This window comes from Microcaecilia unicolor, chromosome 6 (genome assembly GCF_901765095.1).
Source record: "Microcaecilia unicolor chromosome 6, aMicUni1.1, whole genome shotgun sequence".
NCBI lineage: Eukaryota > Metazoa > Chordata > Amphibia > Gymnophiona > Siphonopidae > Microcaecilia > Microcaecilia unicolor.
Window position 1 is genome coordinate 148,116,089 of NC_044036.1, and position 21,393 is coordinate 148,137,481.

Genomic DNA, 21,393 nt, shown 5'->3' on the forward strand with positions numbered 1-21,393 from the left:
ATATTTAATTAGCATAGAGGAGGTGGAAATGGAAGGGTCATGGGTGTAACAGGGGCATTCCTAAAATTAATGTGCATTGTTATAGAATAACAGGGATACGCGCCTAATTTAAGCATGCACGTTTGCACCACATTTCAGTATACCGTTGGGTTAAAAGGGACAGTCACCTTGGAGGAGTAGATACTGTGCCTCTAGATATGGCCAACAGATATGACCAACTTATGCCTACTTGTATTTCTCATAATCTGAGTTTCTGTTTCCTCACTGGTCCTATTGTCTGTCATATAGTTTCCCGGCTCCGCAAGACCCCATGAAGGCTAATTTTATATATATATATATATATATATATATATATATATATATATATAGTTTTAAACCTTTGTTAAAATAATCTAGGTGGGCTCTTGCCGAAGATCTTGAGGAAGGAGTTCCATAATGCAGAGGCCAAAAAAAGCTGATTGTCATGTGGATTCCAAGCTAGCTTTTTTTTTTTTTTTCAAAATGGCCGCTGACTAACAGACTGCAGAAGCCATTGGCTCCAGCTACCATCGCGGAGTAAACCCTTTTCTTGAGCTATGATTTGGCCAGTTTTTGATCGTGCCGGCTTCCTTGAGTACCGCGGTGAACAGATTCTCTTCTTGTTGTCTTTGTTCCGGTTCAAAATCTTGGGGAGAGCGGCTGTTCGTCATTGCTCCATCGCTGGCGTGTCTCCACCCTTCCTATCCTTGCTATCAGTTGGGCCGGCGCTGTCACTGCTGCCCTGCTATTTCGGAGGAAGTGCCTGTCGCAGACTCCGTTCAGCTGCTGTTTGCCGTATTTAGACTGCCTTTGGGTTCAGATTCAGAAGATGAAACAGGATCGCTGGCAAGAAATACACATCTTACGTCCATATAGGATCTCTACCACAAGTCCTCGCGCAGGCCACCGAAATGTTCTATCTGCGTTTGGATTCAATGAATACAACCTGCATAGACAGGATAATTAACTGGTTCTCCCACCACTTGAGTAACTTTCAGTTCCGCTGGAGCTGGGAAGATTGGTCAGATTGTCTTACCCAGGACCTTGATAAGCCCAAACCAAAACTTTGTAAAAGAAGTTTTAGAAAAATGTATAAGATCCTCTTACCATCAGAAAGGATACTGGATATTGTCCCTGTTGCCTTTTCTGCATTGACACCGCCAACCCCAGCGTGCATTTATAAATATGAAGATGAAAGCAATAGCTCTCTTCCAGGTTATCCAGTTGCTACCAGTTTGATTAATGCCATCAAAGCAAGGCAACAAATGATGAAATCTTCAGCATTTTAAATGATGTTCCCAATCCTAACCACGATGATGAGGATGTTAAAGAAGAAATAAAACCCTCTGGAATGCAAAGCTTTGAAAACATGAATAACAGCTAAAGTAAAACCTTTACTGCTGCTTTAAGAACTGGTCATGTCTCAGCGAGTCAATATCTGATTCCTTGCCACTTATCCGATTAAATATTGTATTAATATTCCCTTCTTCCTCCGGTCCCTTTCTACTGTCATTGTACTGCTTCTTTAGTTCATTGTTAGCCGCTTAGGGGCTGCTTTATGTGGTAATAGGCGGGGTATAAATGATCTAAATAAATTAAATAAATAAAGCAGGAAGATCATCAGATGGCTCTGGGTCTGAGATCTCAATGACTCGTGTCGTTATACAGCTGTGCCCTAAAAACAATTATAAAAACAAAACAAAAATAAAAAGCCTACAAACAACAAAATGAAAAACGTTTGCCTATGTACCCCAACTATTCATGTCAGTACAATATAAATGCAACAGCTTAATAGGCACACAATGTGATGACCCATGAGACCTAAGGACAGAAGCTATTTGGGAGATGGAAGCAATAGTTGGTTGTTCATTGGACTGTGCATATAGGCACTTATATATCTATAAAATGCAAGCACAAATCCTGTGTAAATTGGAAGGAGCAGGGAAAGAGAACTTAACCAGTTTGCACTGGCATTTCAGTACAAGCAGGTTATTCTCTGGTGGCAGGGTCAGCAGGTGCAATCTAGCCAGCTATAATGAGACTAAATTTCACCTTCAACACAGACTAGTAAGTTTCAACCTTACTACTTATTTCTAAAGCGTTACTAGACGTATGCAGCGCTGTACACTAGAGGCATATGGGAGTGAATTCTATATATGCTGCCAAAAAATTCAGCACCTTGAAAAGGTCTATTCCATAAATCGCACAAAATTAGACAAAGCTTATAGAATAGCATCTAACATTCGGCACTACCACTTGCACTGACCAAAATGTGGTGTAAATACCCATGAGGATGCCCTTATTCTCTATGTGCATAAGTTCAAGGAATGCCCCTGATCCACCCATGACCTGCCCATCAACCTTCCATTTCTACACACCCTTTTTTCGGCATGCACACAAAATTTATGCACAGATCCTGTGCTTAAACTTACGTGCGGACATTTCAATTAAATCTAATTAGTGCCAATAATCACTTGTTTAAAAGCCAGTTATTGGCACTAATTAGCTCATTATTTAATTACATGGCTGATCCTCTCCATATTACTTTTCAACAGCAAAAAATTATTAAGCTTCAAGCTGTCAAATCACTTATCTGAATCAATGTCAGCTCAGGGGGGTGGTGCTCTGACATGAGTCATGTTTCGCATAATGCTTTATATCAAGGAACCTCCTTTCAAACCACCAGGTTCATACTCTTGGCCAATGTGCTCAAACCAATATCTGATGGTTTGAAAGGAGGTTCCTTGATAAATCATTATGCAAAACATGACTCATGTCAGAACACCACCCCCCTGAGCCGACATTGATTCAGATAAGTGATTTGGCAGTTTGAAACATAATAATTTTTTGCTATTGAAAAGTAATATTGAGAGGATGAGCTTGTAAGGGACCGGATGAGGAGGTTGGTGGATGAAGCTTGATGATATGTTTGGTTCATCAAGTACCATCATTGAGGTTCCATTTAACTACAAAGGGCACATATGGGAAAGGGAAATGGGACTTGATATACCGCCTTTCTGAGGTTTTTGCAACTACATTCAAGGCGGTTTACATATATTCAGGTACTTATTTTTTGTACCTGGGGCAATGGAGGGTTAAGTGACTTGCCCAGAGTCACAAGGAGCTGCAGTGGGAATTGAACTCTGTTCCCCAGGATCAAAGTCTACTGCACTAACCACTAGGCTACTCCTTATTTATATAGTGACTATTCTATAAAGTGCATGCAAGAATAATTGGAACACCCCGCTAATGCAGGATCTCTCACGCATGCTCAGTTCAGGTTTAACTAAGCATGTGTGGAAAAGCCAGCATCAGTGGTGAAATGTGCCTGCTGAATAAGTACAGCTGCAGGCATGATTCAGGCAGTAGATGTTTTCGGCTGGCAGGGCTTGGCATCTCCGCTAGCTTGGGTATTTATTTTATTTATTTCTTACATTTGTATCCCACATTTTCCCACCTATTTGTAGGCTCAATGTGGCTTACATAGTGCCGGAGAGGCGTTTGCAGACTCTGGTGTAAACAAATACAAAGTGATGTTGTGGTAAGATAAAGTTCCAACAACTTATATTTTGAGGAGCCAAAGGCAGAGACCAGGGATGGGGGGGGGGGGGGGGGGGGGGGGGAGAGAATTGCATGCCCACCCACCTTCAGCTAAGGCCCACCCACAACTGGCCACTGCTCCTAACTCACTCCCTGCAGGTCCCTGTTTCAGAATTGCTCTCAGTATGTTGAAAACAAAATCAAATGAAGCATTTCAAATACCGCAAATAAATAAATGGATTGTGATTAAACCTCAGACATTTTAATTCCTTCCGACATGGATGAAAAAACTGCATATCCTAGACAAACTAAATTCACACCCTCATAAAAACCACTGTCTTGATTTCATGTTCGGGCAACAGAAACCAACACTACTCCCTGTTCGCCTTAAATGATCCCACTGGCTGGTGGAATGCAGGTGTGAACCAATCTGAATGATGGGGACATCACATCACATTCCACTCATCTGTCAATGTAGTGCATTATTTCTTGAGAGACTGAGATTGGCTTCCTGGGACCAGACTGTCATTAATCTTGCTCATGTAGGGTGCAGAAGAAGCCTGCCCAGGGAAAGCTTGCAACAGAAAAGAGATTCAGTCTCCCTAAACAGGTGATGAAGCAACTGTAAAACCTTCACTCTATCTGTACCGTAGCTCTGAGCTAAAGATTTGTTATTTTTCACATTTCCTCAATGTTTGGTATGCACCTAATGTCTTGCTGTTCCTGCCTCATAAAAGAGGTCATTTTTCAAGCTTAGGCAAATGCTGGAAAGCTGTGAATCTGCCCGTCTACCATTTTTTCTCATTATGTCAGTTGTTTCCACTGATTTTTATAAAATATTATTATACTTTCCTTGTGCCTTTTTATTTCTCTATTTCTCTGTGGATTACACCAAATTTCTAGCAGTGATTTTTTTTTTAATTTTTATTATCATCTTGTGCTGCAGTCATGTATATGCCTAAAGGCTAAAGATTCACATTGAACAGCATCACAGCTGGAACAGAATCAATGTTTCCTATGAACCTGATTCACTGAGGCTTTTCTCTGTGTTTTAAGAAAAAAAAAATGTAGTGAACCAGTCCCTTATTTGCTGACCTGAAAATCCAGATGATGACAAGTGCTTGCTTTTCAACAGTGTCCCAGAGGGATGGGGGAGATATAGTCACTAATCAAAGGTCATTGAGTGCAGTCGGTGGAAGAAAAAAACCTTGAACACATGCCCTAAACTTTTCTGGCCCTGTTGGTTACTATTCTGACCAGAAGACCACCCCTCCTTCCTGCGTAGGAGTGGGCTGAGGAAAGACTTAAATTTACCCCTAGTAGCATGGCTGTTCTGTGTCCTATGTTTCAAAATGCACTTACAAAATTCAGCTCAAAATAGAATGAGACAACAAAACAGCATCACCTAAACATAATGATCTGTTTTGAATATGTAGAATGACAGCTTTTAGAAATGATATATGGATAACATTTGGAAGTTAAAAAATCCCAACACAGGTTGAAACATTGGATTTAATAATCAATTTCTAAATGGTCTCCCTTTCTGTCTGCTTTTGAGCTAAATGATACTGTGAAATCCACTGCAATATTTCCTGTTTGCATGGGCCAGATTCTATATATAAAGTGCCTAAAAAAAATCCACGTGGTAAACATTTCCGCCTAAGAGCATTCTATAGGTGGCACCTAGATTTAGGCAAGGTATATAGAATATGCTTAGTTAATATCCCAGCGCCTAAAACTATGCACGACCATTTACACCAATGAAAATGTGGCACAGATCCCTGCGCGTACATTAATGCACACTGAGCCATATTCTATAACTTAGCATGTAAATTTGGGAACGCCTATTGAATGCCCATTTCCACGCTTATAGCCATGCCCCTTTTGAACTGCACGCATTAGAATTTAGGCACACTTCATTACAGAACATGCTTAGCGAGTTGTGCGCATCGATTCTAATTATTGCCAATTAGTGCTCATTATTGCTTGTTAAGAGCTGTTAAAAACGCTGATTAGCTTGTTAAGTTATGTGTTGTTATAGGCTACACTTGAATTTCAGTGCGGATCTCTAGGCACGCTATATAAATCCTTTAGAATATATACACCTATTCAAAATGAATCACTCTCTTACAAGGGATCCTAGAGTAAGCTACATATTCTAAGTTGGAAACAACAGATTTACCCAGAAGATGACGGTGTGAGTGGGGATCATTCATCCCACCTCTGGATTCCAATGACTAATTGCTTTAACAATTATTTCTATAATTCTGTTTATGTGCGTCCCTATTTCTTTATTAAATGTCTCCTCTTCTGCCCTTGAAAATTTTTCTGCAGGCACCCATGGCCATATAGTCAGAGAGAAGAATCCAGCTTCTCTCCCACAACTATGAGAGCTTAAGCTCTTAAACTGTGATATTTACACTTTTCCAAGGAATTTTTTTTTTTTTTAATTGTGTTTGCAAAATAGTTTCATGCAACTCTGAAATTGTTTGGGACCTGCCAGGACCACACTGAAAGTTCATCAATCCTCTTTGTACCACAGAATTCCTAAACCACCCAGGAGCTGCATGAACGTTGCATATTTCCATTTGGAAATATTTCATTGCTATCCCAACACTCCCAGTGTATCCTGGGATTCAACAGCACATCATGCTTTCAGCACAGAGTTTCCCCTTTCTAGGGTGTGTGTCATGCCACACCAGGGAAAGTTTGTTTCTTATATGGCGGGGAGTTTTCAAAAATCTGAAACCCAACAACACTAAAATTAGTCTCATGCTTTGAAAGGAATGTATCAAACTGGTTGAAAATAATGCTCTATCAGATAGCAAGAAGTCCATTAAAGAAGACATGCTTAGAGGCAGCGCCATCAAAAAGCAATGTGTTTTTTTCTAGCAAGAAAGGTGCTGGTATTCAAATGCTAGGGAACCCTTCAGGGGTGGAGTGATCACCGAGGGACCCTGCCCACAATAGCCAGGACCCAGCAACCAGTCACAGAATCTATGACACGCCTGAGCTCTTTCATTAAAACTTGGGGTCCATGGATCCATTTTAGCAATGGAAAAGGTGCCAGTACTCAGTGCCCCAAGTACCCCCTCAAAAAAAGCCCTGGTCAAAAAGTGACTAGGGATAGAGGGTCACTTACTGCTCTGTAACCTGAGAGAATCCAGCTTGGTATTTGTTCCTACCTGGTCTGTGCAGGCGGTTCTGCTGGAAAGAGTGATGGTGGAGGGAGCCCTGACAGAGCAGCAGTGGGCAGGCACAAATCCACAACGCCAAGATCCAGGATGCTGCAGCCACCATTGCCATTCTCTAGGTGAGACAGAGATGAGACAGATTACCATCTGTGTCAACATCAAAATTGGAGAAGTCGAAATGTTTAGGAAGCAGACACCTCTTTTGTTGCTCAAGCCACATTTATCATACCAGGAAAGGCTACGTCAGAAGAGTACAGAGCAGGAAACAGACTGTCCCCACGGATGAGTGAAAAACTTTAATAATTCAACAGAACAAATGAAACTGCCAGCCCACTATTACAAGAAATGCTGTGCACAGGAGCCAGTGATGCATTACACCCTCCTGCCGTCCCCCCCCCCCAAAAGCCCCCACGTTATTATTCTATTCTTTTTTAATGTTGCAAACCAACTTAAGTTTTTCTTACGACCAGTAATAGGAAAATTGATTTCAGTCCCTTCCAAAATGTAAAACTAAGCACTAAGTCAGTTCACCTGAACAGTGCCTTGCACTGAAACTTTTTCAATAGCAGTTCCTGGTTAATATGTAGCCTGTTCCCCACCAAATCTAGTTTACATATGTATTCATACATAAAATACACGGAGCTGGACTGTCTTCAATAAGCTTGAAAAAGGCCAGTTACCACCATCAAATCTTTTGTAATTGTTAGTTTTAATACCTACCCAGAGAAGAGCAGGCAACTGTTTTTGACTTCTATAAACATTAATTTTTAAATTTAACTACACTTCTGGCTTCCAAATAAAGTCATTGTTTCTCAGAACCATGTTTAATTTCCCAGATCAATTCAGTTTCCTTTGCTCCAAATCCAGCTCTCCAAGACGTTTTTTTCGGGCTAAACTGGATTTCACAGGCAACAAACAGAAAGGTAATCTTTCCAACGTGCAGACAACCCTCCAATTCACAATGCTAGCCTGATTTTTGGGCTTGAAGCAAGTCACTTCAGTATTTCCAGGCATGCCGGACTCTGCGAGTGTATGCATGCTCTACAGACCTAATTGGTCAAGCTAGCTTTTCACACCAAACTTTAAAAAAAAAAAAAAAAAACCTCTTTATTTCAGTGCCTGCAAAAACAGAACTGCAAGCCATATAGCTACGCTATGAAGAGCCCAGTCCCCTTACAGCGTCTTCCGCTACATTACACAGTGCCAAATTAATCAAACTTCAGTCATTCCCCTTATTCAACCAATCCCAGAATACCCTTTTTAGCCAATTATCCAATCAGCTGAACGTTATTCCCTCTAAGAAAATGAGTTTTCATAAAGGCAAGAGGATCATACGTTTTGCTTTGACATGCATAATCATTTCGATAAAAATGAGATTTTCAAATACAGATTCGGCAGGAATGACTGAACAGCCCCGTTGGCTTGCAACTGGGGGAGGGGGAGGAGGAGGAGGAGGAGGAGGGCTAGAATAATTAAATAAGGAAGACATTCAGATACGAGGGTAAACATGCACAGGAGCCAAGCAAAACCATTACAGCTATTTGATCACTCGAAAGACTCCTTTCAGAGACCTAAAAGGGGAAATTATGAAAGAACTCAAAGGCCTTTAGAGCGAGGAAGCTTCCACTTTTAGGTGGCTTTTGCAATTCTAATTTCACACAATCTATGTGGTACATAGATTGTATGGTACATTGTGGTACATAGTATGTACCACTTCCGTTTATATTTTCATCTCCCCTTTCTGCTAACTCGGCTTTAGACGGCACTTTCCATCCTAGTGTCCTCCCACCCTCCCCATTTCCACCCCCCCCCCTCCCCATTTTCACAACGAGTGTGACTTTAAAGCTGACTCAGGATCTTTGTATTCTCCCAAACTACCTCAGTCTAAGGGAATTTGGAGGTTCCTTGAGCAATTTATATTTCAGACACTACAAGATAGCCTGCCTGCTGCTTGCGTCCCCAGCGAAGACAAAGTTCAAATGTATCTTGTTATTCAGAAATCCCAGCCAGATACTCAGCGAAATCAAACTTTTCCACTGCTCATTTATCTACACAGACACAATCTTTCTCGCTCCCTAAATACATTTGTCATCTTCCGAACCCGTTTTCGCTTTCGGCTCTGTTTTCGGCTTAGCTGTACTTCGCATCATCACAATCATTTGGCTATTATTCCTTCATCTGCCCAGGTTGCCTTGCTCCCTCCATCCATTTTTTTTTAATGCAAGTGATTCATTTTTACAGAAACTTAATGCACCGGCTATGGGTTGCGCCTGCTATTACTGGGTGACTTTAGAATTTTCTTTCCCAGCTTTAAAAAAAAAAAAAAAAAAAAAAAAAAAAGGGAAAACACGATTCTTACCTGAATAATCCAGCCAAGAGCAGAGCGTCCTATCTGTGACCATTGAAAAGCTTAGCACTTTTTAAAATCCATCCAGACCAAAATAAAGGGCTGATAAACGGCTTCCAACGCTTCTCTTGCAAGATTTCAAAAAAACAACAAATCTCGTTAGCTACTGTCTAAAATCCAGAGTTAAAAAGACATCGGTTCAGTGCATCTTGTTGGAAAGTGCCCAAGATTTGAGGGGTGGAAACCTTGTCATTTTCACCTTTAAATCATCTCCTGGCGTTCTATGAAAACCTTTGAAGCAATCTTGAGCTAATTTGCAGTAGCTTCCCGTGCACTTAAAGGCACGGATCAGTTTAGATTTAATGACAGCCCAGCCCCACTACGGTGCATTCAAAACGAGCAAGGCAGGCTTCAGCTGAGTTGGAACCGTGAGCTACGCCAGGTTGCTGAACAGTGCGCTGCTCTAAGCAGTTGCTTTCAATACATCCTTGCAAGTAAGTAGCCCGTCTTAAAGAGATACCAGCCAACGCTGCAAGCTGCACTGCAATGTGTGTATGCATAGCAACTTAAGCAAGATAGGTACCATGTGGCACTGCTGTTTCATATCGGGTTAGTTCAATAACATACAATGTAACATATTATTATTGGGTAAGAAGAATGGTAAACTGGCTTGGATTTGTATAATTATCACAAAAGTCCACCCCATCCCCCCCCCCAAAAAAGGAAAGTGAAAAGCGTAAGCAGTAATGAAATTGCTTTACTTCATCTGAAGTTACCCCCCCCCCCCAAAAAAAACCACCTAAAATAATACTGTTTATAAAAATACAGAGGAGGAAAATACAACACCTCAAGTCACAAAACTAGTGGCGTAGCCAGACTGCCAATTTTGGGTGGGCCTGAACCCAAAGTGGGTGGGCACAAAATTTTCTGTCTACCTCCCCTCCCCCAGCAAAATTTAGTCACACTAATCAGATGCATTTGTCACACAGGGGTAAAGTGCTGCTTTTCAGTGCATCAGGTTTCAGAAAATAATTTATTTAATAGCCTCCTAACACCCTTTTCAATGAGCTTTCAGAGGCCAAAACCTCCTGCCTCAGGTCAGTATAATGCTGTTATGGTATCCTCTCCTGACCTAAGGAAGTATTGGTCTCTGAAAGGTTATTAACACAGGTATCATATTACTTGATCCTAAATTAAAAATAAAATTATTTTCTTTACCTTTGTTGTATGGCCATTTACTTTTTCTCATTGTGTTGCTCCCAGTCTCTAGATTCTGCTTTCCTTCATTGCGCCATTTGTCATTTTCTCTCCTTTTTCTTCAATATTTTTCAGCCTCTCTCTCTGTCCAGATTTAATTCATTCTTACTATCCATTCTTAAATTTCCTTCTTTTTCCTTAATCTACCTATGGCTTTTCATCTTTTTCTCACCCTTGTTCTCCCCATGCCCCGTCCTCTTATTCTCCAATCTTTCTCTACTCCCCTTTCCATCCAGCAGCTCTCCTCTTTCTCTCCCCATCCTTCCAATGTCTCCCCTCTTTCTTTCTGCATCCTTCCATCCAGTGTCTTCCCTCTTTCTCTCCCCATCCTTCCACCCAACTACCCTTTCTCCTGATCCTTCCATCTAATGTCTCTCTACCCCTCCTCCTATCCAGCGTCTCTCTCTCTCTCTACCCTTTTCTGTTCATAGTCCCTTCTCTCTCCACATCTTCCAATCTCTCTGCATCCATTCATCCATTTCCCCCTTTCTCTCCCCATCCTTCCATCGTGTCTTTCTCTCCTCATCCTTCCATCCATCTACCCCCCTCTCATGATTCTTCCATCCAGTGTCTCTCTCTCTATCCCCCTCTTTCCATCCAGGCCCACCCACCCAACACAGACCTGCCAAGTCTCCTGCGAAACATGTGGCGCCAGCTCCCATTTCCGGCCACTGCTGCTTCTCCTGTTGAGCAGCAGCGGCCGCTACAAAAACAAAAGAGGTAATTTAAACAAGCAAAAATGTTTAAACAAATTTAAACATAAAAAGCAAGCGCGGCGCCACAGGCTGCTATCAGGCATTGGCTGTTGGCTCTGCAGCCACTCCTCTCGCCTCTCACGTCACTGCCCCTGGAGTAAGACCCCGGAGAAGTGCAGCAACGTGATAGGAGCGGCTGCAGAGCTGACAGCCAATGCCTGATGGCTGCCTGTGGCGCCGCGCTTGCTTTTTAAAAACATTTTTGCTTGTTTAAATTACCTCCTTTGTTTTTGTAGCGGCCGCTGCTGCTCAACAGGAAAAGCAGCAATGGCCGGAAATGGGAGCTGGCGCCACGTGTTTCGCGGGAGACTTGGCAGGTCTATGTTGGGTGGGTGAGCCCAGCCAGACCAGCATCAATTGGAGGGTCGTGGAAGACTGGGTGGACCTGAACAGAGAATGGGTGGGCCTGGGCCCACCCAGACCTACTCGTAGCTACGCCCCTGCACAAAACCCTCACAGTCCCCCCTTGCTCCTAAATGGAGCTGCCCTCAACTCTTGAGTCCTTTGCTCATATTTCCCCCAATGTTTCCTGCCTATATTCTCCCCCTCTCCTACCTGTTTACACTTTCCCTCCTCCCTCTCTCGCCTGCCGCTCTGGTGTCCAGATTGGTGGGGAGAAATGAACAACCCAACAAGGCAACCAATGAATGACTGAAGAAATTTTTGCTGTCCACTAAGGAGTCAATGCAGTAAGCAGGGGCGTAGCCAGACCTCATGGTGGGATGGGGCCAGAGCCCAAGATCTGGGGGCAATTTTGGTCTGCCCCCGCCATCCTGCTGCTCCCCACCCACTCCTGCAGCAAATACCTTGGCTGGAGGGGGTAGGGAGGGGGTGAAGCATTCTCCAGCGCCGGTCTCCGGTGCCACCGCCTTGTCTGCCTTACTCTCTCTTCCTCCTCATGTCCTGTACACTCTTTTTAGAAAAAGCAGTGCAGGCAACGCAGCGGCACTGGAGAAGGCTTCAGCTGGTGGGGGTTGGGGACTCCTGCCAGCAAAACCAGGGGCCCAGAGGAAGTTTAAGGGGGCCCAGGCCCCTGTGGCCCCATGTAGCTATGCCACGCAATCGATTCCGGGATGCCTCCAATCTCATCTCTATTCCCCTCCTCCTCCACTCTTCTCTCCCCTTCTCATGTGCCCTATGGAATGCCCGCTCAGTCTGCAACAAACTTTCCTTCACCCATGATCTCTTCATCTCCCGTTCCCTTCAACTGCTCGCCCTAACTGAAACCTGGCTCACCCCCAATGACTCTGCCTCTGTCGTGGCTCTATGCCATGGAGTGCCATGGAGGTTATCTTTTCTCCCACACTCCCCGCCCAGTTGGCCGCGGAGGAGGTGTCGGGTTTCTACTTTTGCCCTCCTGCAGTTTTTAACCCCTCCTCCTACCACAGTCTCACTGCTTCTCATCCTTTGAAGCTCACTCCATCTGTCTATTCGACCCGCTGCCACAGAGTTGCAGTCATTTACCGCCCCCCTGATAGATCCCTCCCCTCCTTCCTTGCCGACTTCGACGCCTGGCTTTCCGTTTTTCTTGAACCCTCATCTCCTTCCCTCATTCTTGGAGACTTTAACATACACGCCGACAACCCAAAAGACTCGTACACTTCTCAGTTCTTCACTCTGACATCCTCCTTCAACCTCCAGCTGAGCTCCACCACCCCTACTCATCAAACTGGCCATTGTCTTGACCTCGTCCTCTTTTCTACCTGCTCACTCTCCAATTTCTGTGCCTCAGCTCTTCCTCTCTCTGATCATCACCTGATCACCTTCACACTTCATCACCCTCCCCCTCAGTCCCACCCAACACTAACCAATACTTTCAGGAATCTTCAGGCTGTCGACCCTCCCACCTTATTCTCTAGTATCTCTAATCTCCTCCCTTCCATCATGTCCTCCGAGTCTGTCGACATGGCTGTCTCTGCCTACAATGCCACTCTCTCCTCTGCTCTGGACACCCTTGCACCATCCACCTCCCGTCCCACAAGGCGTACTAAACCCCAGCCCTGGCTGACCCATTGCAACCGATACCTTCACTCCTGCACTCGATCTGCTGAACACCTCTGGAGGAAATCTCGCACCCATACCGATTTCATTCATTACAAATTCATGCTATCCTCCTTCCAGTCCTCCCTATTCCTTGCCAAACAGGACTATTACATCCAATTGACTAATTCACTCGGCTCCAACCCTCATCGTCTCTTCGCCACCCTTAACTCTCTCCTCAAAGTGCCCTCCGCTCCCACCCACCCCCCTCACTCTCTCCTCAATCACTGGCTGACTATTTCCGCGACAAGGTACAGAAGATCAACCTCGAATTCACTACCAAGCCACCGCCTCCTCTTCACCCTTTAACCCACTCCCTTAACCAACCATCCCAGGCCTCCTTCTCCTCTTTTCCTGATATCACCAAGGAGGAAACCACCCACCTCAACCAACCATGCCAAGCCTCCTTCTCCTCTTTTCCTCATATCACCGAGGAGGAAACTGCCCACCTTCTTTCCTCCTCGAAATGCACCACCTGTTCCTCTGATTCCATCCCCACCAACTTACTAAATACCATCTCTCCTACTGTCACCCCCCCCCCCCCCCCATCTGTCATATCCTCAACCTGTTATAGAATAGGGCACAGGGCAGATCCATGTATGACTCCTAATGACTGCCAATTAAGTGTTGGTTAACGCCAATTAGCATCAATTTTGCCAATTACTCTGTGCACAGATCTATGGCTTCCTAATGCAAGCCTAACCAAAATTTTATCTCAATGCAATAAGCAATTAGCATGCAAATTACTGGCTTGGTCCAGGTCCCTTGAGACCCTAACCCACCAGCATGTCCCTCTGACATGTCAGCTTTTTCTGCCACATGGGTTGGTCCAGTCTTATGGTGGGAGCCATTAGGTTATGGGATCTTGCAGGTTATACTGCAAGATTGACCCTGCACAGAAGAAGGAACTGTGCTATCAAGTGTCCTCTATTCTTCTGGCCATGGGGGGGTCAACCTGCCAGGGTAAACACCGGGGTAAATTCTCCAGAAAGGCAGGAACAGGAAGAGAGGAGATTTAAATTACCTACCCGCTACTTTTTGCCATCCCCAGAATCTTGGACTGTAGGCCTGCCTAAACATGTTCTGGAGGCTCCCCCACCAGTCAGATTTTTAGGATATCCACAATGAATATTCATGAGAGAAATCTGCATGCAGTGCTAATGCCATTAACATGTGCTGTTAGAAAATGACCCTGCCATGTAATTTTCTTTAATGATACTTTCCATCATTTAATTATTTTCTGATGTAAAACTGTATGTACAGACTAGTATATAAAACAGGGTGTTGGGGGGGGGGGGTTAGACCAATGTGATGGTCAGAACTAAACTCTGTTGAATTGCACCCTTTACTTGGATTTTAAGTCTACTTTCTCTCTGAATTTTGACAATATTTTAACTTCATTGCAATATGCAGGATATGTCTACTTTTTCCAATGTGCAGGTCTGTGGGGATCCTGTGGGGCTGTATGAGCCCCTCAGTGACCACCTACCTACCCAGAGATCTCCAAGACATTCAAGTACCACCTTCTCCTGCCTTCAAAAATTCAGCGCACCTGCACTTGCTCTCTGTCCGGGCTGATGCAACAAGGCTCCCACTGACACAGGAGCTTAGCCGAGATTGGGTGGCAGAGCCAGTGGTGGGAGGCGGGGCTGGTGGTTGGGAGGCGGGGATAGTGCTGGGCAGACTTATACTGTCTGTGCCAGAGCCGGTGGTGGGAGGCGGGGCTGGTGGTTGGGAGGCGGGGATAGTGCTGGGCACACTTATACAGTCTGTGCCCTGAAGAGAACAGGTACAAATCAAGGTAGGGTATACACAAAAAGTAGCACATATGAGTTTATCTTGTTGGGCAGACTGGATGGACTGTGCAGGTCTTTTTCTGCCGTCATCTACTATGTTACTATGTTACTACTATGTTACATGCACAGGCCAGCTGCACACGGAGGATACCACATGCATGCATCAGTAGCTCAGGTGACCTCTGACACTGCTGGCCCATGCATGTGTCAGTGTGAGCCTTGCTATCCTCAGCGTGGGCAAAGAGCAAGTGTGGCTGTGCTGAATTATTGAAGGGAGGAGCAGGCAGTACTTGGGTGTATTGGAGGTCATTGGGTAGGTAGGTGGTCACTGAGAGGCTCTATACAGAAACATGGGAACCCTGCAGATCTTCAGGGGATTCCTACGAGGTTACAGTGATCTGTAACCTGTTGTTAAAATCATCTGTAGTACCTGAACATTTGATGATGGCCAATATAACACCGATTTTTTGAAAAAGGGTTTCAGGGGTGATCCGGAAAATTACAGACTGGTAAATCTGATGTCAGTGCTGGGCAAAATAGTGGAAACTATTATAAAGAATAAAATTACAGAACACATAGATAAACGTGATTTAATGGGACAGAGTCAGCATGGATTCAGCCAAAGGAAGTCTTGCCTCACCAATTTGCTTCATTTCTTTGAAGGTGTGAATAAACATGTCGAGAAAGGAGAACTGGTTGAAGTAGTGAATCTAGATTTTCAGAAAGCTTTCAACAAATTTCCTGATGAGAAACTCTTGAGAAACGTAAAGAGTCATGAGATAGGAGGCAATGTTCTGTTGTGGCTTAGGAATTGGTTATTGGACAGAAAACAGAGGGTAGGGTTAAACGAACATTTCTCTCAATGGAGGAGGGTGAATATTGGAGTGCCGCAGGGATCTGTACTGGGACCAGTGCTGTTTAACATATTTATAAATTATCTGGAAATCAGAACGACAAGTGAAATGATTAAATTTACAGATGACACAAAAACTATTCACTATTACCTGATGCTAGGATCCACCTTGGGGGTCAGCACCCAAGAAAAAAATCTAAGTGTCATTGTAGAAAATACGCTGAAATCTTCTGCTTAGTGTGTAGTGGGAGCCAAAAAATCAAACAGGGTGCTAGGAATTATTAGGAAAGTAATGGTAAATAAGACTAAGAATACTATAATGCCTCTGTTTTGCTCCATGGTGTGACCTCACCTTGTGTTCAGTTCTGGTCACTATATTTCAAAAAAGATATAGTGGAATTAGAAAAGGCTCAAAGAAGAGTGACCAGTGGCGTACCAAGGGGGGGGCGGTGGGGACGGTCCACCCCAGGTGCACGCCGCTGGGGCGGTGCCGCGCGCCTGTCGGCTCCGATCGTTCCGTGCTCCCTCTGCCCCGGAACAGGTTACTTCCTGTTCTGGGGCAGAGGGAACATGAAACGAGCGAAGCCGACAGGTGCGCGGCACCCCCCCAGCAGGTAAAAATGAACCAGGGGGGTGTCCTTTCACTGGGGGTGGGGGTTTTGTGCTGCATCCGGGGGGGGGGGCGCATCGGCAATCCGCCCCAGGTGTCAGTCACCCTAGGAACGCCACTGAGAGTGACCAAAATGATAGAGAGAATGGAACTCCTCTCATATGAGGAAAGGCCAAAGAGGTTAGGGCTCTTCAGCTTGGAAAAGAGATAGTTGAGGAGAGATATGACTGAGGTCTACAGAATCCTGAGCGGTGTAGAATGAGAAATTAATTGATTTTTTAGTCTTTCAAAATAGTACAAAGACCAGGAGACACTCAACAAAGTTACATGGAAATACTTTTAAAACAAATAGGAGGAAATATTGTTTCACTCAACAAATAGTTAAGCTTTGGAACTCATTACCAGAGGATGTGGTAACAGTGGTTAGTGTATCTGGGTTTAAAAAGGTTTGGACAAGTTCCTGGAGGAAAAGTCCATAGTCTGCTATTGAGACAGACATGGAGAAGTCTCTGCTTGCCCTGGGAGTTATAACATGGAATGTGGCTACTGATCGGGTTTCTGCCAGGTACTTGTGACCTGGATTGGCCACTGCTGAAGCAGGATATTGGGCTACATGGTCCATTGGTCTGACCCAGTATGACTATTCTTATGTTCTTATGACTCCCACAAACCCCATTCTCCTGCAGCAGCTCACCTCGGCACACCTGGGGAGCAGCCATGGCACACCAGTTGAAAAACACTGGGTTAGACTATTGGTTTAATTGTTATTGATAATAAATGTATCTATGCTGAGGTCATAAAACCACTGTTCAAACTGTTCTCATGGTGTTGTGATGTTGTGGCATGATATAGAGGAACTTGTCACCTGCCCAGGTTGTTGTGCCAGTGTTAATTATGAAGGAGTGTAAGTTGCAGGGGCATAGCTACGTGGGGCCATGGGGGCCTGGGCCCCCGTAGATTTGGCCCTGGAGCCTCCTGCCGATGACCCTCTCGACCCCCCCCCCCTCCCACCGTCAACCCGCCATAGCCATCTGCTACCTTTGATGGTGGGGGACCCCAACCCCCGCCAACCAAGGTCCTCTTCTTCCTTCGTTCCGTTTCTGAGTCTGACGTCCTGACGTCAGACTCACAGAAACAGAACGAAGCCTTGCAGGTCAGCCAGCGAGGTCCTCTTCTTCCGGCGCAAGGATGTGCAGGATGTCAGACTCAGAAACAGAATGAAGGAAGAAGAGGACCTCGGCTGTCAGGGGGTTGGGGTCCCCCGCCAGTAAAGGTAGGTGACGGCGGGGGAGGGTTGGTGGCGGGAGGGTGGGTCGAGAGGGACGTCGGCAGGGGGGGCAAAGTTGTTGGTAGTGGCGGCAACAGAGAGGGGGTCAGCAATGGTGGGGGGTGTCGGCAATGGCGGGGGGTGTCGGTGGCTCTGGGGGGGGGGCTAAAATGTGCCCCTCACCTCGGGCTCTGGACCCCCCCTCCCGCCGAAGTCTGGCTACACCCCTGATGTAACCTGTGGAGATTGGTGAATACAGTTTTGGCCATCTTGTTGAGCAGACTGAATGGCTCTGCAGGTCTTTATCTGCCATCATTTACTGTGTTACCGTGACAAATAGTAACATAGTAGATGACGGCAGAAAAAGACCTGCATGGTCCATCCAGTCTGCCCAACAAGATAAACTCATATGTGCTACTTTTTGTGTATACCTTACCTTGATTTGTACTTGTCCTTTTCAGGGCACAGACCGTATAAGTCTGCCCAGCACTATCCCCGCCTCCCGCCACTGGCTGTGCCACCCAATCTTGGCTAAGCTCCTTAGGATCTATTCCTTCTGAACAGGATTCCTTTATGTTTATCCCACGCGTGCTTGAATTTTGTTACCGTTTTCATTTCCACCACCTCCCGCGGAAGGGCACTCCAAGCATCCACTACTCTCTCCGTGAAAAAATACATCCTGACATTTTTCTTGAGTCTGCCCCCCTTCAATCTCATTTCATGTCCTCTCGTTCTACCTCCTTCGCATCTCCGAAAAAGGTTCATTTGCGGATTAATACTTTTCAAATATTTGAACGTCTGTATCATATCACCCCTGTTTCTCCTTTCTTCCAGAGTATACATGTTCAGGTCATCAAGTCTCTCCTCATACGTCTTGTAACGCAAATCCCTTACCATTCTCGTAGCTTTTCTTTGCACTGCTTCAATTCTTTTTACATCCTTCGCAAGGTACGGCCTCCAAAACTGAACACAATACTCCAAGTGGGGCCTCACCAACGACTTATATAGGGGCATCAACACCCCCTTTCTTCTGCTTTCTTCTCTCTCTATACAGCCTAACAACCTTCTAGCTACGGCCACCGCCTTGTCACACTGTTTCGTCACCTTCAGATCCTCAGATACTGTCACCCCAAGATCCCTCTCCCTGTCCGTTCCTATCAGACTCTCCCCGCCTAACAGATACGTCTCCCGAGGATTTCTATTCCCTAAGTGCATCACTTTGCATTTCTTCGCGTTGAATTTTAATTGCCAAACCTTAGACCATTCTTCTAGCTTCCTCAGATCCTTTTTCATGTTTTCCACTCCATCCCGGGTGTCCACTCTATTACAGATCTTAGTATCATCCGCAAATAGGCAAACTTTACCTTCTAACCCTTCGGCAATGTCACTCACAAATATATTGAACAGAATTGGTCCCAGCACCGATCCTTGAGGCACACCACTACTCACCTTTCCCTCCGAGCGAATTCCATTCACCACCACCCTCTGGCTTCTGTCCGTCAACCAGTTCCTAATCCAGTTCACCACTTTGGGTCCTATCTTCAGCCTATCCAGTTTATTTAAGAGCCTCCTGTGGGGAACCGTGTCAAAAGCTTTGCTGAAATCTAAGTAGATTACATCCATAGCTCGTCCCTTATTCAATTCTCCTGTCACCCAATCAAAGAATTCAATGAGATTCATTTGGCACGATTTCTCTTTGGTAAAACCATGTTGTCTCGGATCTTGCAACTTATTGGTTTCCAGGAAATTCACTATCCTTTCCTTCAGCATCGCTTCCATTACTTTTCCAATAACTGAAGTGAGGCTTACCGGCCTGTAGTTTCCAGCTTCTTCCCTATCACCACTTTTGTGAAGCGGGACCACCTCCGCCGTTCTCCAATCCCTCGGAACCTCTCCCGTCTGCAAGGATATATTAAACAAATCTTTAAGAGGACTCGCTAGAACCTCTCTGAGCTCCCTCAATATCCTGGGGTGGATCACATCCGGTCCCATGGCTTTGTCCACCTTTAGCTTTTCAAGTTGTTCATACACACTCTCTTCTGTGAACGGTGCTCTATCCACTTTAATCTCATTTGTACTTTTTGCACTCCATCGCGGTCCTTCTCCAGGATTTTCTTCTGTGAAAACAAAACAAAAGTATCTATTTAGCAAATTTGCTTTTTCTTCATCGTTATCCACATAGCGGTTCGCAGTATCTTTTAGTCTCACAATTCCCCTTTTAGTCATTCTTCTTTCACTAATATATCTGAATAAATTTTTGTCACCCCCTTCTTACATTTCTAGCCATTTGTTCTTCCGCTTGCACTTTCGCCAGACGTATCTCTCTCTTGGCTTCTTTCATTTTCATCTGGTATTCCTCCTCATGTTCCTTTTCTTGAGTTTTTTTGTATTTCTGGAATGCCAACTCTTTAGCCTTTATTTTCTCAGCCATTTGCTTGGAGAACCATATCGGTTTCCTTTTTCTCCTGCTTTTATTTACTTTCCTTACATAAAGGTTCGTGGCCATATTTATAGCTTCCTTCAGCCTGGACCACTGTCCTTCCACTTCTCGTATTTCCTCCCAGCCCATTATCTCCTTCCTCATGTATTCCCCCATTTTACTAAAGTCAGCACGCTTGAAATCCAGGACTTTGAGTTTTCAGTGGCCGCTCTCCACTTTAGCTGTAATATCAAACCAAATCGTTTGGTCACTGCCGCCCAGGTGGGCACCCACTCGAATATTTGACACGCTATCCCCATTCGTGAGCACCAGATTCAGCGTCGCTCCCTCCCTCGTGGGTTCCGTTACTATTTGTCTGAGCAAACCGCTTTGGAAAGCATCCACGATCTCTCTATTTATAGATTTAGTAATAACTACTTTGCATATATAAGATAAATAAGTACATAAGTATTGCCATACTGGGAAAGACCAAAGGTCCATCGAGCCCAGCATCCTGTTTCCAACAGTGGCCAATCCAGGTCACAAGTACCCGGCAAGATCCCAAAAATGTACAAAACATTTTATACTGCTTATCCCAGAAATAGTGGATTTTCCCCAAGTCCATTTAATAATGGTCTATGGACTTTTCCTTTAGGAAGCCGTCCAAACTTTTTTTAAACTCCACTAAGCAAACCGCCTTTACCACATTCTCTGGCAATCAATTCCAGAGTTTAATTACTTGTTGAGTTAAAAAAACTTTTCTCCGATTCATTTTAAATTTACTACATTGTAGCTTCATCGCATGCCCCCTAGTCCTAGTATTTTTGGAAAGCGTAAACAGACGCTTCATATCTACCCGTTCAACTCCAGTCATTATTTTATAGGAAGGCATTTGTAGATATTGTTTCTTTTCAAGGGATTTTTCTCATGAAAAGATGAAAGAATTTCAAGCTCTTTCTGGTATGAAGGCAGTCTTCACTGCGCAAGGGAATTAAGTTAAGGCAACCAGTCAGGCAATTAATAGCATGGACAGGAGTGTGAATTTCCCTCATTCATCTTGCATTAATGGAGTGTAAACTGCCTTCTTGTGCCCATTTTAAGCATTATCAGTATTAAGCATGCAATCCAAGAGAGAAACACTCAGCTTACAATTAACACGTAATTACTTTTTTTCCATGTTACTCCACACTCCAGTTCTATTTACAGAATATGAAAAACGTGTCACAACCTTTGAGGTTTCTTCTGTGCTATAACTTTCTGATGTGGTGATATTGTTTAACATGCCAGAGCGATATCA

The 21,393-nt window shown here is 44.5% G+C and overlaps 1 protein-coding gene across 1 annotated transcript in view; it reads right to left on the reverse strand.

The window, feature by feature from the left end:
• The window catches only part of TAFA1 (TAFA chemokine like family member 1), a 394,848-nt gene extending 385,306 nt beyond the window's left edge, over positions 1 to 9,542 (reverse strand). Inside the window, exons 1-2 of the mRNA XM_030207877.1 lie at positions 9,112 to 9,542; positions 6,744 to 6,867 (exon numbers count right to left, since the gene is read on the reverse strand). Of these exons, the coding sequence (XP_030063737.1) occupies positions 6,744 to 6,864 (121 nt within the window). The 5' untranslated portion in view covers positions 6,865 to 6,867; positions 9,112 to 9,542. The remainder of the gene's footprint in view (positions 1 to 6,743; positions 6,868 to 9,111) is intronic.
• Between the last annotated feature and the right edge of the window lie 11,851 nt (positions 9,543 to 21,393).